At 48.9% G+C, this 18,487-nt stretch overlaps 2 protein-coding genes across 5 annotated transcripts in view; both read left to right on the top strand.

The window, feature by feature from the left end:
- Positions 1 to 10,255, top strand: part of Hspa12a (heat shock protein family A (Hsp70) member 12A) — a 148,438-nt gene extending 138,183 nt beyond the window's left edge. For all 4 annotated transcript variants that reach the window (XM_058581326.1, XM_046450386.2, XM_046450384.2 and 1 more), the window contains 3 exons: positions 495 to 753; positions 4,478 to 4,581; positions 5,407 to 10,255. In XM_058581326.1, the coding sequence (XP_058437309.1) occupies positions 495 to 753; positions 4,478 to 4,581; positions 5,407 to 6,044 (1,001 nt within the window). In that variant the 3' untranslated portion in view covers positions 6,045 to 10,255. The remainder of the gene's footprint in view (positions 1 to 494; positions 754 to 4,477; positions 4,582 to 5,406) is intronic.
- Positions 10,256 to 13,251: 2,996 nt separating this feature from the next.
- On the top strand, positions 13,252 to 18,146 carry Spmip5 (sperm microtubule inner protein 5). The gene is made up of 5 exons (XM_046449833.2): positions 13,252 to 13,306; positions 15,619 to 15,837; positions 17,163 to 17,349; positions 17,774 to 17,871; positions 17,982 to 18,146. The coding sequence occupies exons 1-5, from the start codon at positions 13,252 to 13,254 to the stop codon at positions 18,125 to 18,127; spliced, it is 705 nt and encodes a 234-aa protein (XP_046305789.2). The 3' UTR covers positions 18,128 to 18,146.
- The last annotated feature ends 341 nt before the right edge of the window (positions 18,147 to 18,487 follow it).

The raw sequence follows: 18,487 nt of genomic DNA, 5'->3' as shown, positions 1-18,487 counted from the left end.
GCCTGTGGGACCACAGGGGGTGCAGGACATTCACATCTCCACCAATAGGAAAATGCAGTTAAATGTTCTTTGAAGCCCAAACCACCTCCAACTTGACTTTTAGCATTAGGTGAGTCTGGCCAAGGGAGCTGGTTTCTGAAAGTTGTGATGTCACCTATGATTTAAGAGCTAAGGCCAGCTTTCTAGGAGGTCTCACAGCATCTCATTTGGACCAAGGGCACCAAACCAAAGCATGTTCTTGCTCCTATTTAATTAAATGTATTGATCTTATTTGAAACATAATTGATTTTAGACAGACTGCTGATGATTTCTGTGGGAAAAAAATAATCTCTGCATATGGAGTGAGAACTTAAGGGTTCTGCAGTCCGCTGGCTGAGGGGGTCCAACTTTGCATTTCTTTGTGCATCAGAGGACACAGTGTGGGCTTTTTTGAGTTTGGATTTGGTTTCTGATGGTTTTTGACATCATGGGCTCCCATTTCATTCCTGACCCAGGTGGGCCCTATGGATCCTTGGGAGTAGATTATGAATTTGAGAAACTTCTGTGTAAGATATTTGGAGAGGATTTTATCGAACAGTTCAAAATCAAGCGTCCTGCAGCCTGGGTCGACTTAATGATTGCCTTTGAGTCTCGAAAGAGAGCAGCTGCTCCAGACAGAACCAACCCTCTCAACATCACCCTGCCCTTCTCCTTCATCGACTACTACAAGAAGTTCCGTGGGCACAGCGTGGAACACGCCTTGAGGAAGAGCAAGTGAGCTGGCTACCTATGGCTTGGGACGGTCTCGGGTGGATTGTGTTGGTCAGAGGTGGGAGGGTGGTGAGTTCCAGTCCCACACATTTACTATCTTGGGCAAATGACTTGATTTCTCTACTACTCAGGGTTTTTTTTTTTTTTTTTTTTAATCTGGAAAGTGGGGATAAGAGTTCTGCTTACCTCCTAGTGTTGTTGTGAGGATAAAACCCATTCATAAATATTAGGTACTAAGCACATTATTTGAGACCTGAAAAGTGTCACCTTTGTGCTAGTTATTATGGTTTCTAAAGAATATCAGCTTTATGATAACAGGGAAGTTTAGTTTGGGTTACTGTTGAAATCCCAGTGTCTAGAAGAAAAGCTGGTACATAGTAGGGACTCAATATAATATTTGTTGAATAAATCCCATGGGAATCTGAGTTTCCTGCTTCTCTGAGACCCTTGGCTACAAGCAAGTATTTGTTGTAAAATAAATGTATTAGAAAGATGGTTTTAAGCTGAATTAAAAAAAAAAGACAAAATCATAGGTTTTAATAAATATAGTTTTTTTGATATATATATATAAATATATCTCCATATCCACAGGGGAATGATTACTACAGTCAAAGAAACTTACATATCCATCACCTCCTGCCGCAGCCCACTGCAGCAAAATAACCGGGGGGTGACGAGCAACTTGTGTCCATTGATACAGCAGGAGTGGGAGCCGTTTATTGTAGGACAGGAGGGGTATATATACATTCCTCACAGCTTATCTTAATTAACATAAACTAGATACAGCAGTCAACCAATAAGGAATCTCCACACTTAATGGCTCACTGGCGCCACCTCACAAACCACTCCCTCTGGCAAAATGCCAGGTGCCATCCTGACTTGTTTACAAACCCTAACATTTTCCCCTTTTGTTTAATTTAAATAATGACCATAGTGGTTTTTACACAAACACCATAAATAACCTGCTACAAACAGAAGGGGAGGATACAAAATGCCACAATACCAAGCCACTTGATGGCTCCATGCAAGAAGCCCTTGGAAAAATTATACCAGCAATGACACAGTTAGCAAAGATACTGAGTTAAAATTTGTTGTAGATTACAGTTTGTTGTCTCAGTCCAGGTAAAGCAGTGTCTCAATAGATTAACTCACAGTCCAGGTAAATCACAGTCCAGGTAAGTTCTGCAGGCAGCTAGCTTGATCCGAAGTTTTGTCTGGTTCTCAGCAATACTGGAAATTCTTCCACCCTCGTCCTCACCGGCACTGGGATGAAGGCAGGAACTCCGGTAATGATGCTAAAGAAAATTCTGTAGTATTCCAGCAAGAAAACAACCTTCTGAACAATTTAGTACATTATCTCAAGGTTTGTTACATTTGAAATAGGCCTTAATGGTGCTCATTACTCATTAGCCTCCAGGTGTGGGAGAACCATTGTAGTTATTGACACTGGAAATGACCAAACTTTAGGGGCGCCATGTGCGTCCTCCGCTGGGCTGCAGCGTCCTGGGCAGCCCCAGACGGGAAGTGTCCTGGACTCAAACTGCCACCGGGCACAGGGAGCAAGAGCCTGTGAGACCTTGCCTCCAGGTCAGGTCTAGATTTGGGCTCTCGAAGTGGCGTCCCACTCCCCGGGCGGGGAGCGGGGAAGAGCCCTCTGCCGCTGCTTGGAAAGTCCTTGCTGCGCCATGACCGGCTCACGCACATAGCAGCCGCCGTGCCAATTCACGCACCCTCCGGTAACGAAAAGTATTCAGTAATAGCCTTTTGCTGCAACTTTTTTCCTGATAATCCTTCTTCTTCTGAACTTTCTTTTTCTTTCTGACTAGAGTTCCTGGGCTTTTATCGACACAAGCCCTAACTGCTCTTGGTTCCATTGGGGTGCCTTCTTCCCTTAGTAATTTACTTCTCACCCCTTCCATATTTTCGTCACAAAGACAATACAACATTTCAAGACAAAACAAGACACAAACATACTGTATCAATCTTCTCCATTTTCTCAAAATGGCCATTTTTCCTCTCGCCCTATCTGCCTAGGGACGAGCAGATTTGCTCCCGTCCTATCTAGCAACGGGCAGCTTTTTTTTTTTTTCGTCACTTACCCCCGAGTGTCCCGGGGCTCCCCGTACGGGCCACCATCTGCCGCAGCCCGGCTGCAGCAAAATAGCCGGGGGGGGGGGTGACGAGCAACTTGTGTCCATTGATACAGCAGGAGTGGGAGCCGTTTATTGTAGGACAGGAGGGGTGTATATACATTCCTCACAGCTTATCTTAATTAGCATAAACTAGACACAGCAGTCAACCAATAAGGAATCTCCACACTTAATGGCTCGCTGGTGCCACCTCACAAACCCTCTGGCAAAAATGCCAGGCGCCATCGCGACTTGTTTACAGACCCTAACAACCTCCCATAGATACCTTCCCATAATGGAAAATGAAACTCCATCACCCAGCTTCAGGATCCTTGGCTCCCACTCAGTCTACATCTCACGACCCTCTCCCTGTTATTGTAAAGCAAATCTCAGATAGGTTGTCATCAAATCCATAAATAAGTCAACATATGGTTCTAAAGGAGATGAATTCTGAATTGTAACCATGACATCATCACACCTAAAGTCAATAATTCTTCCATATCAAATATCCAGTTATCATCAACAGTTTTTCCAACTGTCTCCTAAAGGTTTTCCAATTTGCATCAGCATCCTAATGAACCTCTCAAGTCTCACCTGGTGTATGGGTTCCCCCCCCCCTTTTTTATCAGATGACAAAACTGGTTGATCGTGCTTGAGAGTTCCCTGCAATCTGGGTTTGCTCACTGCACGCACTTGGTGTCCCAGAGCTTTTCATTCTGCCCCTGGTATGTTTTCGCTTACAGATAGACTCAGTGGTTTAACTGGATTCAAGTTTGGATTTCTGGCAAATCTACTTAGTGGTGGTGGTATTTCCTATTGCATCCTATCAGGGGACTGATGAGCATTACCTGGGTCTGTTGATTCACTGGGTGACCACTGGGTTACATTTGAATTGTCAACTCTTTAGTTAGTGTAGCTGGAATCCTCCAACAGGGACAAAGTTCTGCCCTGTGTAGTTTGGTTGCCCAGTCTGAACAGGAGAGAAGAAACCTTGATTTTCATAACCTGCCCTGTGAGGGGGTGAGGCCAGTGCCATTATCCTTGACTTCCAGAGAAGACCAGGCTCAGAGAAAACAGAGGCCAAAGTGCCTGAAGTCCCATAGCTACTAAGCCGTGGAGCCAGCCTGGAGACCAGCCACCTGGCTTCCCCCCCCCCCCCAGAGCTCCTGCTGTTCCACACTTCTGCTTCTGGACGTGTTGTACATCCATGCCATGGGACAGCTACCTGGAGGGCTGAGGAGATCCGCCTCAGCACACACACTTGTAGCTTATGTAGCACAGTGAAGGCATCTCGTGGGCCCTTAGCACGCTGTCGTCCAGAGGGCAAGCACCTCCTTCCTTCTTGCACGAGACTTTGGCCTCCATCATCTCAGGGGAAGGTCGGAAGCAAAGAGAAATATAAGAGGTTATGTCAGTTCTTGAGGTTCTGATGGTCCGGGCCTTGGCAGTTGAGGGGGTTTCCAAGGGTGCTTTTGACTTTGAAACTCATTTCTGCCCCATGATGTGACCAATGTTCTGCCAGGGCACATGCCAGAGCAGAGCAGCCCCGGCACCTGCAGGCACTCACTCTTGTTCCCATCTGTGTCACCTTCCCACAGCGTGGATTTTGTGAAGTGGTCCTCCCAGGGTATGCTGAGGATGAGTCCAGATGCCATGAATGCCCTTTTTAAGCCAACCATAGACAGCATCATTGAGCACCTCCGTAAGTATCCATGGGGCTTGTCCAGCATCACCAACCAGTACCATGCAGTCGGGTTGGCAGGGGATCTGGGTCTGGGAGCCACAGAACTGGGGGAGGTTACTGGACACAGGCTGTGGATCCCTCTCCTACTGCAAAGTAGCTGAGAACCTGTCCTGGGCTTTCAGTTTGGTCCCAGAGGTCAGAGAGCTGGGAGCTCTGAAGCCCTGTCATCCAACAGCCACTCCAGGGAGCGCATCCTGTTTGTGTGACCAGGACAGATTAGGAATCCTACCTACTAGGGGAGAAGGAACTGTAGTGAGAACCAAGAGGGCCACCAGAACCTGGCCGTGCTGTCAACCTGCAGAGTTGGTGGCTTTCACCCAGGGACACTCATTGACTCACTGGGGACCTTTTCCAGGATCCAAACCTCCCATCTTCTTCCTACCCCCACGACCTTCCAAGTCTGAACCTCTAAAGGTGGGATGAGATTTTTATGCAAGTCAGAGAATCCTGGCTCTAACAGCTGGCCCTGGCCTACTCCACCGTGGAAGTGATCCGTTTTGGAGAGATTCCTTTCTCCATAGAAAGTTCCACTTAAAATGTTCACCGCCTCTCTGTTCAAATGGGCTTCTACTCAGCAGCTGCTCTGGCCTTTACAGCTGAGCACACTGGTGTGAAAACTCCTTTTCTAGGAAAGACCAACTTGATAAGAACTCAATGGCTCAGACCAAGCCAGGCTCCCTGGGGCCCAGGTGGTTTCGTCTCTTCCCAGAGACGAGCAGCCTGCTTCTCCCTTGCTTGCTGGCTTTTGCTGGTGTGACCTTCCTCCATCTTCTTCCCTTTCAGGGGACCTGTTTCAGAAGCCGGAGGTTTGCACGGTCAAGTTCCTCTTCCTGGTGGGTGGCTTTGCCGAGGCACCCCTCCTGCAGCAGGCAGTGCATGCTGCCTTTGGTGACAAGTGCCGGATCATCATCCCCCAGGACGTGGGCCTCACCATCCTCAAGGGCGCCGTCCTCTTCGGCCTGGACCCTGCGGTCATCAAGGTGCGCAGGTCCCCGCTCACCTACGGGGTGGGTGTGCTGAACCGCTACGTGGAGGGTAAGCACCCACCCGAGAAGCTGCTGGTGAAGGACGGCACTCGCTGGTGCACCGATGTGTTTGACAAGTTCATCTCTGCCGACCAGTCGGTGGCCCTGGGAGAGCTGGTCAAACGTAGCTATACCCCGGCCAAGCCCTCTCAGCTGGTCATTGTCATCAACATCTACAGCTCTGAGCATGACACCGTCAGCTTCATCACTGACCCAGGGGTGAAGAAGTGTGGCACGCTCCGCCTGGATCTCACGGGGACCAGCGGCACAGCAGTGCCTGCCAGGAGGGAAATCCAGACCCTCATGCAGTTCGGGGACACCGAGATCAAGGCCACAGCCATCGACATAGCCACCTCAAAGAGTGTCAAAGTGGGGATCGACTTCTTAAATTACTAACCATCCTTCCCTGCCGCCCACCCCTAGGACCAGCTCATCTGCATCTGCTGACCTTATCCTTGACTGTCCTGACCTTGACCTTGACCCTTGCCATTGCCCACCTGAACTTTAGCAGGAGAACAACCAGGGTGAGAAATAACTAGGGATTTTTGGAGGGTACACTGGAATCAGAAAAGCGGTCAGAAATTACGATTGAGGTCTAGGAACAGGAAATTCAAGGATCCTAGAAGCGCAGCTAGTTTTCACAGGTACCAAAGTGGTGCACCAACCACCCGACAAGGGGACCGGTACAGTCTGCAGCAGTGGTGGAGCCTTGCTTTGAACAGATCTCTGCCAAGTAGAACTTAGAATGCCCTATTGCCTTCTTTCTAGATTTGAAATGAGATCTTTGAGTCAGGAGAAAATCTTCGTCTGAGATCTTTTCTTTTTAGGTTTTTTTCTTTTTCTTTTTGGATAGCAGTCAATATAAAATGCCACCCATCTGCAGTCAGTTTCTTCTCATCCTGGAATGAACAGCGGTGACTCAGAGGGAACTTGGAGCGCCGTCAGCTGGTGGGAGAAGACTGCCTACACTGGGCGCTATTTTAAGTTCTGAGATAATTTAAATTCCAAGGAGGTTTGGGGAAAAATAACTAGAGCCTTGGCTACCCCACTAGGATTTTGGGGAGTAGGAATGCTGACACCTCAGCTTTTCTGCAGGTAAAAACTTGCTTTGATGGAAAAGGATATTGAAGAGTTGCTGCCTTACACCAAATCACAGTATTCACCCCTCATCTGTGGGGGATACATTCCAAGATCCCCAGTAGAGACATGAACCTGCCCCATAGTACCAAACCCTATATATATATATGTACACAGTATATATACATTTCCCCTATATCTCCATATCTGTGATAAAGTTCAATTTATCAATTTGACACAGTAAGAGAATAATAGTAATAACAAAATAAGGAAATTGTACAAACCAACTGTAACACAATTTATACGAATGTGGTCTCTCTCAAAATATCTCATTGTACTCTACTATATTTTTGGACCACAGTTGACCATGGTAACTGAAACCATGGATGAGGGGAAACTACTACATATGTTGTCATCTAACTCACAGAATGCCAAATCCTGATTTCTGAGTTCAAAAGTAATTCTAGTTAATCATGGAGGAATTCACTGTGAGAACATGAGGCTGCCATTGCTTTGTTCACATCTCCTAGTCCCTGACTCCAGAACAGCCCTTAACCTTGAAAAGCATCCAAACTTTAAATTAGCCCCTATCCTTCCTGCTCGGTCTCCATCCCCCTGAGAGTTCTGACCATTCATTTCCATCTTGTGAAAGGAATACATTGGTGAAATGTCAAAGGAGAATCTGTTCTATGAGATGCTTCATTAAAAATCTCCAGTTTTTCAAATCCATCTAAATTCATGTGTAGATCTAGACTTGATGAATTAAGCCGGTTGTTTTCTTTTCTCTCTCTCTTTTTTATTAGAGCTTTATGATCATTGGGTTCATCCAGACAAACTCATACATGCATGGATATTGAATGGTTCATGATCCCCTCTTTCCCCTCTTGTCCTCCCTCCACCTCCCCATTTCCTTCCTCTACTAACTTTCTTTCATTCATCTATTAATTTGCATTTGATGGTTTCTTATGTTATCCTATTCTTCCCCCCACCCCCTTTCTTTTATTTCACTCTAGCTTCTGCATATGAGAGAAAACATCTGACCTTTTGAGCTTCTGGGTTTGGCTAATTTCACTTGGCATGATATTCTCCATTTCCATCCACTTACCAAGCCAGTTGTTCTCTAAAGCGGGTCTGTGGCTTGCCTGCGTCAGAATCGCCTGGGTGCTCGCTTAGAGCAGGTTCCTGGATCCCATCCCTTTTAAGCAGAAGCTAATTTGAAGGGGTCCAGAAACTGCATTTGTAGTGTATACCAGAAGTGATTGGGGTTCAGCTGGAATTTGAGAATTCCTAACTTTAGTTTGTCAAGGCTGAAGCACAGGCCACAGCCTGAGCCCTCTGTTCTTCCCTTCGGAGTTCTCTTAGGGAAGAGGGCGGACCCCATGCCTTGTCCTCTTGGTAAGTGGGGTTGGGGCTCTGTCACCTAGGATGGCCCTTTAAATTCCCACAAGGTGGTCCGGCAGGGAAAAGATGTCATGAAAGGCAGCCAGTGGGTCTGCATTTTTCCTTCCCCCACCACCCAAAGTCAGTTTTCGCCAACATTCAGGAGCCAACTGAGGACAGAGACTCAAGGATCTGAATCACAGTCCTTCTGATCTGTTCAAAGCAGTCTTTTCCACCTGCTGGAAGTCATTCCGATTTCAAGTCACTGGAGGCATGCATAGCGAACGGAGAACGAGGGAATGCGCTTTGAATGCAAGTTGGATTCACAAACCATCACCATGGCCAATATGCAGATTGTGAGCAGCAGCACTTCGGGTTTCTTTTTAGCCCATCTTCTTTTTCACTTCGCCTGCTGCAGATTTCCCTGCTAGAAAGTGAAACATGAATAAGCCACAGAACTGGAGAAGGCCAGTTCCATAACTTGAGTCGTGGGATTTCATAGCCCGGCACCAAGGTGTGTTTCTCGGGGTCTCCTGCTGCCTGCTGTGCTTCAAAAGCTTAATGTTGTGTGTCCCTCTTTGGTGTTACCAGCCACAGTCTGCAAATAAGACTTTTCCATTTAGTTATGAGTAATATAATTTTATGTACATACAGTGTTGAAATCTTGTACAGTATCTTTGTTTCTACAATGTTTTTCTTATTTTAAAAAAGGAAAATGTTCTTTGATTTTTGTTGATATCACTGCCCTTAATATTTCATATTTTCATTTCTTAATTGCTCTCACTAACCACTGATTTGCGCCGATACCAAGTGATGGATTATGTGTGCAAGACTGAGCATTAGGCAGAGGTGCCCTAGGGTCAGCTAATACTCTGAACACCCGGACCACTTGGATCAACAGCTTCTTCAGTTTTCGCCAACTTCCACATGCACATTCTTTCCAAAGATTCAGGAGCTATATTTAAAGGAGCATAATGTATCAATTCTCCTGTCCAGACTTTGAGAGCTGAACATTCTGGTTTGGTAACCAAATATGACTGTGCAGAAAAACCTATGAAAACTCTTTGCATTCTGTTGGGTTGTCAACCTGTACTTGTGGGGCAAAGTAGTGACTCTGAGGACAAAGTGTGGTCCATGTGTGGATGTTTTTAGTACACCAGGGTCAAAGGCAGGAACCAAGTGGTACATAAACCAAGCTTTTCTATTGGGTAAGGATGAGGCAAGTCCCTTGTTTGCTGCTAACGCAAAGCTCTTCCTGCCTTGAATTAAGGATGTCTCCTTGTCTACCAGTTCTCTTCAATGAACTGATAGAAATCTACGGTGTTGGCAAATTGATGATAGAGAAGGGGTGACAATTTTGCTGGACTTTCTTCTGGCCCCAGAGATGCAGCCCTAGTAATCCAACTCCTTAGACAAGACTCCCAAATCCATCCCTTCCCCCTATTGAAATATTTTAGAGTAACAGCACTGGATAAGTACACTTGGACACATTTCCTAATCTTAGAAGATTTCTAGAAGGCCTGTGGTCCTGACCCATTACTCAGTTGCTCCTGGCATATTATTTGATAGTCACCTTTCTTGGAAGCAGAGTTGTTGATGTCCCTTGTCACTGCCTTTTCTGCATGCAGCAGGCATTAATGAATGACAGACAACTTACAGACATGATATGAAAGAGGAGGAATCACAAGGGTGTATTTGTAGAGTGTTGGCTGAGTCCAGATTACAGAGCCTGCCCCACCCTTAGAATGTTATTTAGACCAAGTTTAGCTTTTAGAGTCCAGGTCTGGTTAATTGCCAGGGTAGCAAAGAATCGCATGCACCAATATAAACAGGAGTCAAATGCATTAATAGTCCAAGATCAAACTTCACATTGTAGAGATGTAATCGCCGTGAGTAAGCTGCCTATGGATGCTGGGAAATGACTTAAGTGGATGACTAGTATAAAAGTTGTTGGCCATCCTGTCACTAACACCTCTCATCTGCTTGAATTACGGAACACTGTTCTGCTGTCTCAGCCATTCAGGGTCTTGTTCACTACAAGATAGATCCAAACTTCACAGAATTTCGCAGCAGTTCACAACTGGACAGGACTGTGTCTGCAAACTCTCTTATCTTCACTGATGTCTAATAAAGTAAAACTCTGGATCTCATATGGCCCAGGATTTTTTTTTCCCCCACTTTGGTTTTGTATGTGGAATTCTAGATGGGTCATTACTGTTGCCCTCTCCACCCCATCTCCAGGATGATTTCCAGGTCTTTCCTAGATGGCAATAAGCTTTATTAACAGTCATTCCAACATGACTGGCCCTTCCTTTCCTGGGAACCAAGGTTCCATTCATGTCCACAGAACCCTGTTTTCTTCCAAACAGGAAGAAAGTAGTCTAGCCAGAGAGTAGGTCCGTATGCAGAGTGGCCATGGGCAACTTCACTGCACCCAAATGAAAGTCACTAAAGAACACAGAAGGCCTGGGACAGTGCTGTGCTCACTGGCACCCTAGCAGGTGAAACTGGCTTTAATTAGAGCCTTGGGATGCTTCCAGAATCCACACCTGGATCACTCTCTGAGTTGCCTCTAGAAGATTCTAGATGGCCAGAGGTGGGGGGTCCTAGGATCACAAGAAGGTTAAAATTGGTGGTTGGCTCCACCTGCCTCCACCTGAAGTTCGCTTTCCAGGAGAAAGAGGTGGAGAAGGCTGGGAGGTGTCCGGAACCTTAGACAGGTACTGGGAGAGCAGTAGTGCCACTAGGCAGCGGGGCTTTGGCCATCCTTTCCCTGTCTGGGTCATTGGGCAGCATCTTGGTGGATTTCAATCCAATGAGATGAAGGTTCCATCTCTCTTCACTCCCATAAATTGCGGCTAGAAAGGGGTGACTCGACTTCCCAGGCATGCCTTCATTTTGGTAAATTGCTGCTTTGCTTGTACCGGGCGGCTGAAAAGTCCAGCCCCTCCTAGAGACAGAAGTGGGCAAGGGCTGGGCTGAGCCCAGCCAGGCACCTGTTACTGGGCCACTGGGGTCACAAGGCCTCGCCTCCTCCTCAGGCTTCCTCCTGCCCACAGGTTCCTCACACAGCCACGACTGGCCCTTACCCACAAGTGAAGGGGGCCCGTTCCTCTGCCCACTTCCCACTGTCTCTACACCAGCAGAATGGCGGCTCTGACCCCCGAGCGGTACCCTCCCGTGGGGGACCAGGCTCTGTGCAGGGCTCCAAGGGCAGGTATTTTTGGGTGAAGGTCTGTTTCATACTCAAGGCTGGACTAAATGGGTCCACTGGGCCCACCTCATCTCTGGTGCTGGGGGATGAGGAGGTGGATCCCCAGGGGAGGGGGGAGGGGCAGGCTCTGGGGCCTGAGGCTCCACCCCCTGCCCCGCCCAGGTGTGAGCTCACAAAGGCTGTGGGAGGCTTGGAGATCAGAGGCTGGTGGAGGCCAGGAGTCCTCAGTGGGAGCCCAGGAGATGGGACCGGAGGCCTGGAGAATGAGGCAGAGGCCTGGATGGCCCAAGGCCCAGGACAACCCAGGCCTGGCCCAGTGCATGGCCCAGGTCCAAGTCCGCCCAGGTGAGAGCAGGGGTTGGGGTGGGAAGGAGGTGGCAGGGAAGGGTTGGTGTCGGTGTCATCCATTTCCAGCCCCCTCCTCTGCCCCTCATTCAGGGCCCCTCCTCTCCAAGCTCCTCACTGCCCACCTCCTCCAGGCAGGCTGGACGCTGGGCCCTATCCAAGCACAACACTTTTGGAGGACACGTCTTGCCCCTGAGAGTTTGGAGTTCATCCTTCATGTCTGCTTTCACTCCAGGGTCCTCGGACATGTTACTTGATCTCTCTGTGCCTTTTGAAAATCGTCTTTCACATGGGAACCCCAATAGGTGTTACCCTGAGGGACACTGCAGGGATTCAACAAGAATGCGGCTCCCTTCCACCTTGTCTGCAGAGCCAGTGTTCTAGAAATGGGCGTGCCTTTTCCATCCTCGTTTGGAAATGGGTAGAATAGGAGGGCCACATGAGTGTCACAGGCTGAGGAGAGGATTTGGTGAGTCAGCACATGTAAAGCTTGGAGAAAAATTTTGGTAGCAGGTGGACAGTGTGCACTGGGCATCTCTTCACGGCCAGTCTCTCCTCCCAGGCATAGACTGCCGTGATTGGGTCAGCTCAGTCTTCACTGCTGTCAACCTGATGGGGCTGGGTCGCTACTGCCTCTCCCATCACCGCTGAGGAACCCAGGACCATGGCCCCCGTCCACCTGAAAGCCCCTTCTCCTGACCTCAAGGGCATTGCTGTAGAGATGAACCTGTGGGCAGAATAGGGCATGGCAGCATCCACAGCGTCGAGATGCAGACCTTGGGCCTTTGGGGGAAACCACTGGCTACCTGGAGGGGGGAAGAAATCTTGATTCACAGACAACAGGCACATAAACTGGTACTGCCACAAACCCCCCGCCACCCTGTATTCCCCTTCGACTCCATGCCAGCCTTTTGGGACTTTCTGATCTCTATGAGCCATAATTGACGGGCGATTGTTTCAGGGAGCTTTCTTGTTTCTTGAAGGATGTTTGGCAGCGTCCTGGCCACTAGATATGAGGAGTGTCCCATCTCCCAAGCTGTGGCAACAAAAAAATGTCTCCAGACATTGCCCAATGGTGTGGAGCTGAAGGGGGGTGGTGGCAGACATTACCACTGCACCCACATTCCATCTCCATAAAGAACTAGCTCTGGAGGGTGGGTGCCTCGTCTCCTTCCTCCCCCGAGGTTCATGAGCCCTATGTGAGGGCTCCTGAGTCCTGTTCGTCTTTACATTCCCAACCTCTGTCACGTTTCATGACCACAGTGTGTGCATCATTCATGACTGTTGGGCGGACAGGGCGGGGGGAGGGAGGGGCCTCCTTGGGAAGGGAGACACTTGTGATTTGCAGTGTTATCTAAAGGTAGCATGAAAAGCGATGCCCCTTGGAACCAGGTCGTTGTTGGTAACTGAAGCCAGCTCTGTCTGCCAGCTTGGAGTAAGATGGCGGTGCCGCCTCTGCGTCCCAGCCCCTGGCAAAGCCATTCTTTGCTCCCAAGGGATCTGGCACAGGCACAGTAGGTACTTGAGGCAGAGACTTAAGGATGACCAATTTATTCCTTCTTCCCTTCATGAACAGACAGCGAAATCATGGAGACTTCCAAGACCTTCATTAGACGTCCTCCGGTCACACCAGGCTACAGTGGTAAGTGACAGCACTCAGGGGAACTGTGGCACTGGTCCTTGTTCTTGCCTCGGCCCCCTGTCCGTGCCTCTCAGGCAGACTGGCTCCAGGCTGTAAGACCCACTGAGAGTGCCCAGGGCTGCAGATGGCTGACAGATGGCTCTGATGGATGGAGAGAAAGAACTTAGGCTACACCCTGTGGGACATGACCCATATGGGAAGCACTTCATGTCCATTGAACAAATTTAGAGCAGGATGGACACAATGCTGTGAGGACAGACACAACACCTTAGTGGGGGCCCTGACCTTCCCCAAGCTGGTCTTTCTAGTCTCCCACAAGGGCTTTCATCCTTCCATGTCTCCCTATGTCCCCCAAATGGAAGCAGTCAACTGCCCTGATTTTCTTGGAATCATGGTAGTGCTAGTCCTGTGTCCAGGAACCCCTTAGTCCTTGGAAAACTAGGACAGTTGGTCACCCTTCCCAAAGGCTTTTACTCCTCAGGCTCCTGGGCTCCTGAGAACTTAATCTGTCACATCCCCATGGGTGAGGATCCCAGTGGTCCCCAAGGGCCCTCAGCCTTTACACATAGCTGTTCTCAGGAGGAAGGGGTGCTTAGGGAACATTCAGTCCACAGTTGCCCAGCCTTTGGGGCTGACAAACTGAGAGATGGTTCAAGTCTCTGCTTGACACCATCCATGTGACTGTAATAACTTAGCTTCCAAGCAAGAAAAAATTCATGTAAAATAGATGTCTTCATTTCTTAGGGCTTCTTCAACAAATTACCATAAACTGGATGGTTTAAAACAACAGCAGCTTATTCTCTCCTGGTCCTACGGGCTAGAAATTTGAAATCAAGGTGTTTTGGGCAGGGCCATGTCTCTCTCTAGGGGGCAGGTCCTTCCTTTGCCCCTTCCAGCTTCCGGTGGCCACAGATGTCCCCTGGCTTGTGGCAGCATCTCTCCGATCTCTGCCTCCATTTTCAAGGGACTCTTCATGTGGCCTTTCCTCTGCCTCTAAGTTAGTGTCTCCTGTATCCTCTCCTTTCACTTATAAGATGCCAGTCACTGGATTCACAGTCCATCCTAAATCTATGATGATCTCATTTCTGGATCCCTAATTGCATCTGCAAAGACCCTATGTCCCAGGAAGGTGAGGCTCACAGGGGTTAGGACTTGGATGTGTCTATTTGGGGGTCCAGTGCACACCACTGCAGAGACCACCCTATGATTGTTGTCATGACATTTGCTCTTTTAAATACCTGAGTTCTTAGCTAGACTCAATAAAAATAGCTTATATTCCTCTGTGTGTGTGTGTGTGTGTGTGTGTGTGTGGTGTGGTGGTGTGCATATGCATGTGAACACACGTAAAATCTATGCAGATCCAAGGTAGTCCCTGAGGTAGGCAAGCCACCAAGGCTAGGCTCCTGGACTTCTGTGATCTTCCCTGTGACCTTGGAGTACTTTTCATTGCCCCAGGGTTGGTGGGTGAAGGAGTTTCTCATTATCAAGGTCAATTAATGAGATTCTTCTGGAGGTGGTTTGTAGTAGGGGGAAAGGGTTGGGAAGGGGCTGCTTTCAACCCCAATGCCAGGATTTCTTTCCCTAGGGACAAAGGCAAAAACATTGGGCTCCAATACTGAGAGATATTTATTTATTTACTTTGTGGTTTAAAACCAAGTTCTTAACCAGTTTTTCTCATTTGTTCTCTTTAAAAATGGTTTTATTGTGACAATATTATAATACTTGGGATTCAGCATCCAGTTTAAATAAATACTTGTGTTTTACCCATACTCATTGTAATGATTATATGTTGTTTTGTGGGCAACGGTGAAAAATTGTTCTTGGGGTGGGTCTTGCAGATAATGAGTTTACCTTTTTGTATAATAGGTCTATGCTTTTAATAAGCCTGCAATTTCCCTACGGTCCAGCATGAAAGATCCCAAATTGCATTTGGGAAGTGTCAAGGAAATAAGCTTTCTCTCTAAAAAGAGGAATAATTTCAATTACTCCTCAGACTATCATTTTGGACCATTAAATGCTTTCCGCATTTGCTTTCTGGCTGACGTCAGGGGCTTTGCTATAAAAGAATATGACTGTCATCGCCTTTGTTGAACTGGGCCTTCACTTCCCAGCTCCAAGGTCATTTTGGGTGGCCTTGGGAGGGCCCGTCTCAGTGGAAACAAGAGCACTGCTTGTATTAATGGCCTTTGGAAAAACGCAGCGCTGTAGGCGGGGACCTGCCCAGCGGTGGGCTGAGCTGGGGCGACCTGGCAGGTTCTGCAATCCCCGCCGGCTGGCCTGGCTCAAGGCTGCCCTTTGCCTGGCTCTTGCAGGTTTTGTGCCCTACCTCAGCTGCCAGGGGACCTCCGGCGAGGACCACATGGACCACTGCCTGGAAGACTTCCAGGAGCAAAGGCAGCGATACATAGACCGGCAGGAGGCGCTTCACCGTTCAGTGGACGCTGCCCCCAAACTGAAGCCCGTCTGCTCCGAGGACACGGTCCTGCGGGCTCTGCACGAGTACACTCGGAAGTACCACCCCTTGAGTCTGGGTATGGGCCCCCCAAACCAGCTGCCCCTCCGACTAGCCCCAAGCACACATCCCAGAGGCCACAGAGAGCACAGTACCCAGCACAGCCCCAAGTCCCCAGGGCTCCAACAGACAGGCTCAGTCTCTTCACACGAGGGAGAACACCCTTCCTGGGAGAGGGACACAGTCCTGGTCAGGCCAGAGGGTGCTGGCCTGAGCACTAAGAGGCCCTGGGCCAGTCACAACACACTTCTGGTTGTTTCTCTGTCCTGGGAACAGTGGTCCCCAACCGCAGGACTTTGTGAGGTCACGACTGTCATTCCCATCTAAGAGACAGGAGAAGGGAGGCTTCCAGGGCTGGGGTCACTGGCTGAGGTCATAGCAGGGGTGCTGAGGTCAGCCCTGGGTCTGATTCCTTCTCCTCCGGGTGCCAGTTCAGGAGGAAGGGGTTTCTCACCCAACATCAACAATGGAGACCACTGTGATGGGATCATATGACAGGAATCGCAGCAACGATTTGACCTAGATTATTTTAAGGCCTAAAAGCCTATAGTAAAAGCAAGGAACTGATTGCTTTTATTCTTTTTGCTATAATTGTTCAAAAATTTTTCAAGAACAAATGAACAAATGATAATTTACACGTTTGCTGTGCTTTAAAAATCTTCCAAACCTTACCAAAAATCTCTGCCTAAGTTTGGGATTTAGCCCACCTCTGTGGCTACTTGCTGTGTGACCCGAGACAACTTACTTCCCTTCTCTGGGCTTCAATATCTTCTTTTAAAATAGGGAAGGATCGACTAGATGCTCCCTGGGATGTCCTCCAATTCAGGGGCCTCATTGGAGACTATGGGGATGGTAAATTTACCCAAGGTCACCCAGCAAGCTAGGATCACAGGCAGGATCTGAAGCAGGTTCTTGGTAAAGTCTGAAAGCAGCCTCCTAAGCTGGTGCTGCTGTCAATTCCCTGCCTTATTTAAAGCATCACACGGGGGTGCCTGAAGCTTCCCCGTCAATCTGAGAAGGAAGCAGATCTGTCTCAGAGCCAGGACTTTGAACACAGAGCCAGCTTTGAGTCCTGCCCTACGCCTCCTGACTATGTGACTCTGGCCAGGTCTCTCTGAACCTCGTTGCAGGCCTCCGTCTCCTCCTTCCTATGCTGGAGGTAACAGTGGTGCTAACCTGGATGGTTTGGGGGAGAATTAAACGAGAAACTATTTGTAAAGCCCCTCCCACAATACCTGGCCCAAGAGTTCCCCTGGGCTAACTGTTGGGGTGCCAGCTGGCTTGAGAACACTGCCCTCTGCAGAACTCCCCTGAGCCTTCAGGAAGAATACTGTCTCTCTACAGAATGCAAGAACATGAAGAAACCTCTCCATGAGCCCCCGATCCCTGGCTGGGCAGGCTACCTCCCCAGAGCCAAGGTCACTGAACTAGGTTGTGCCACGAGGTACACTGTCATGGCCAGAAACTGCTACAAGGACTTCAAGGACATTGTGGAGCGGGCCAAGAGAGCACGTCTGAAATCATACGAGGAGTAAGTGTGTAGGGGGGTCAAACCACTGGCTGCAAGACCCAGAGACAAGAGCGCCCCCTGCACTAGGACCACCGTGGGTCTGGGGGGGTGTGTAGAAGTTGTCTTGTTGGTCTATAGGGCCTTCTTGGTAGGCAGCCACACTCCCACCTGAGCTCAGCTCTTCCCAGCGGCCAACTGTCCAGCAGTGACCTAAGAGACTCCAGGTGCTGATGGAGGGAGGGAGATGGAGGTGACGCCATGGGCACTGCATATGGTGGCTCCTGTGGCCTCAGTTTTCTCTTTTGGAAAGGGGACAACAATCCTAACCGTTAGGATAAATTGTAAGGATTAGAAATGAACACACGACTCCCCCCAGGACCTGTGTGTGTTATTCTTATTTTTATTGTTAAAAGGAGTAACTTTGTGACTTTTGTTCTTACTTTAGACTGTGTGGAATTAGCCCCACACAAACTGATGCTCCTTCTCCAAAAGTTTTGCAGCACGAAGAGCTGACACCCCCAAACCCAGACTTCTCCATCGCAGGTGAGCGAGGGTGCTTTCTTTCCTTCCTACCGTGTTCTAGAAGGCACTGGTGTGTTCGTCTGCGGAGCTGGCTGCCTGCCTGCCGCTCCTGTGGAGGGTTTCTCTTCCAGGTAGAAGCTGCCCTACCTTTGGAAAACCCTGGAGCCAAGACCCCAGAGCTCCTGTGACATGTGACTCGCCTCAGAGGCTAAGTACTCCATGCAACACGAAGATTTACCTAGGGCCACGGCCCTTACCAAAGAATGCAGAGGTCTAGAAGCATGTGGCTTAGACCTCCAGGGACAGGTGGAGCCGAGGGGAGTGGCAGAAGCCTGCCAGTGTTGCACAGGCCGGTGCCTCATCCACACCTAGTGGGCAATAGGACAGTGTAAGAGCACAGTTCCCTGGGCCTGCACCCTGAGCTGCAGCGTGGCTGTCAGCAATCACGAACCTTGTTGTTGTGTGGGAATAAAGAGGAGACTGCTCAGTGTGCTAAAGGTCTTTGTGGGTTTTTCTCAGGTTGCATTGACCTTGAGAATGGCCAGGGTGGGGCCTTCTCTTCCTAAACCCTGAGGGAACCTCGTGTAGCTGGGCCAGGCTCTACTTTGAAGCCTCAGTCCAGCGCTGTTACCACGTC

Source organism: Marmota monax, unplaced genomic scaffold (assembly GCF_021218885.2).
Source record: "Marmota monax isolate L192 unplaced genomic scaffold, Marmota_monax_Labrador192_F-V1.1 WCK01_AAM20220418_F8-fsc00004, whole genome shotgun sequence".
Taxonomy (NCBI): Eukaryota; Metazoa; Chordata; class Mammalia; order Rodentia; family Sciuridae; genus Marmota; species Marmota monax.
Note: the sequence above shows the minus strand (reverse complement) of the source record. Positions and strands in the feature narration are given on the sequence as shown.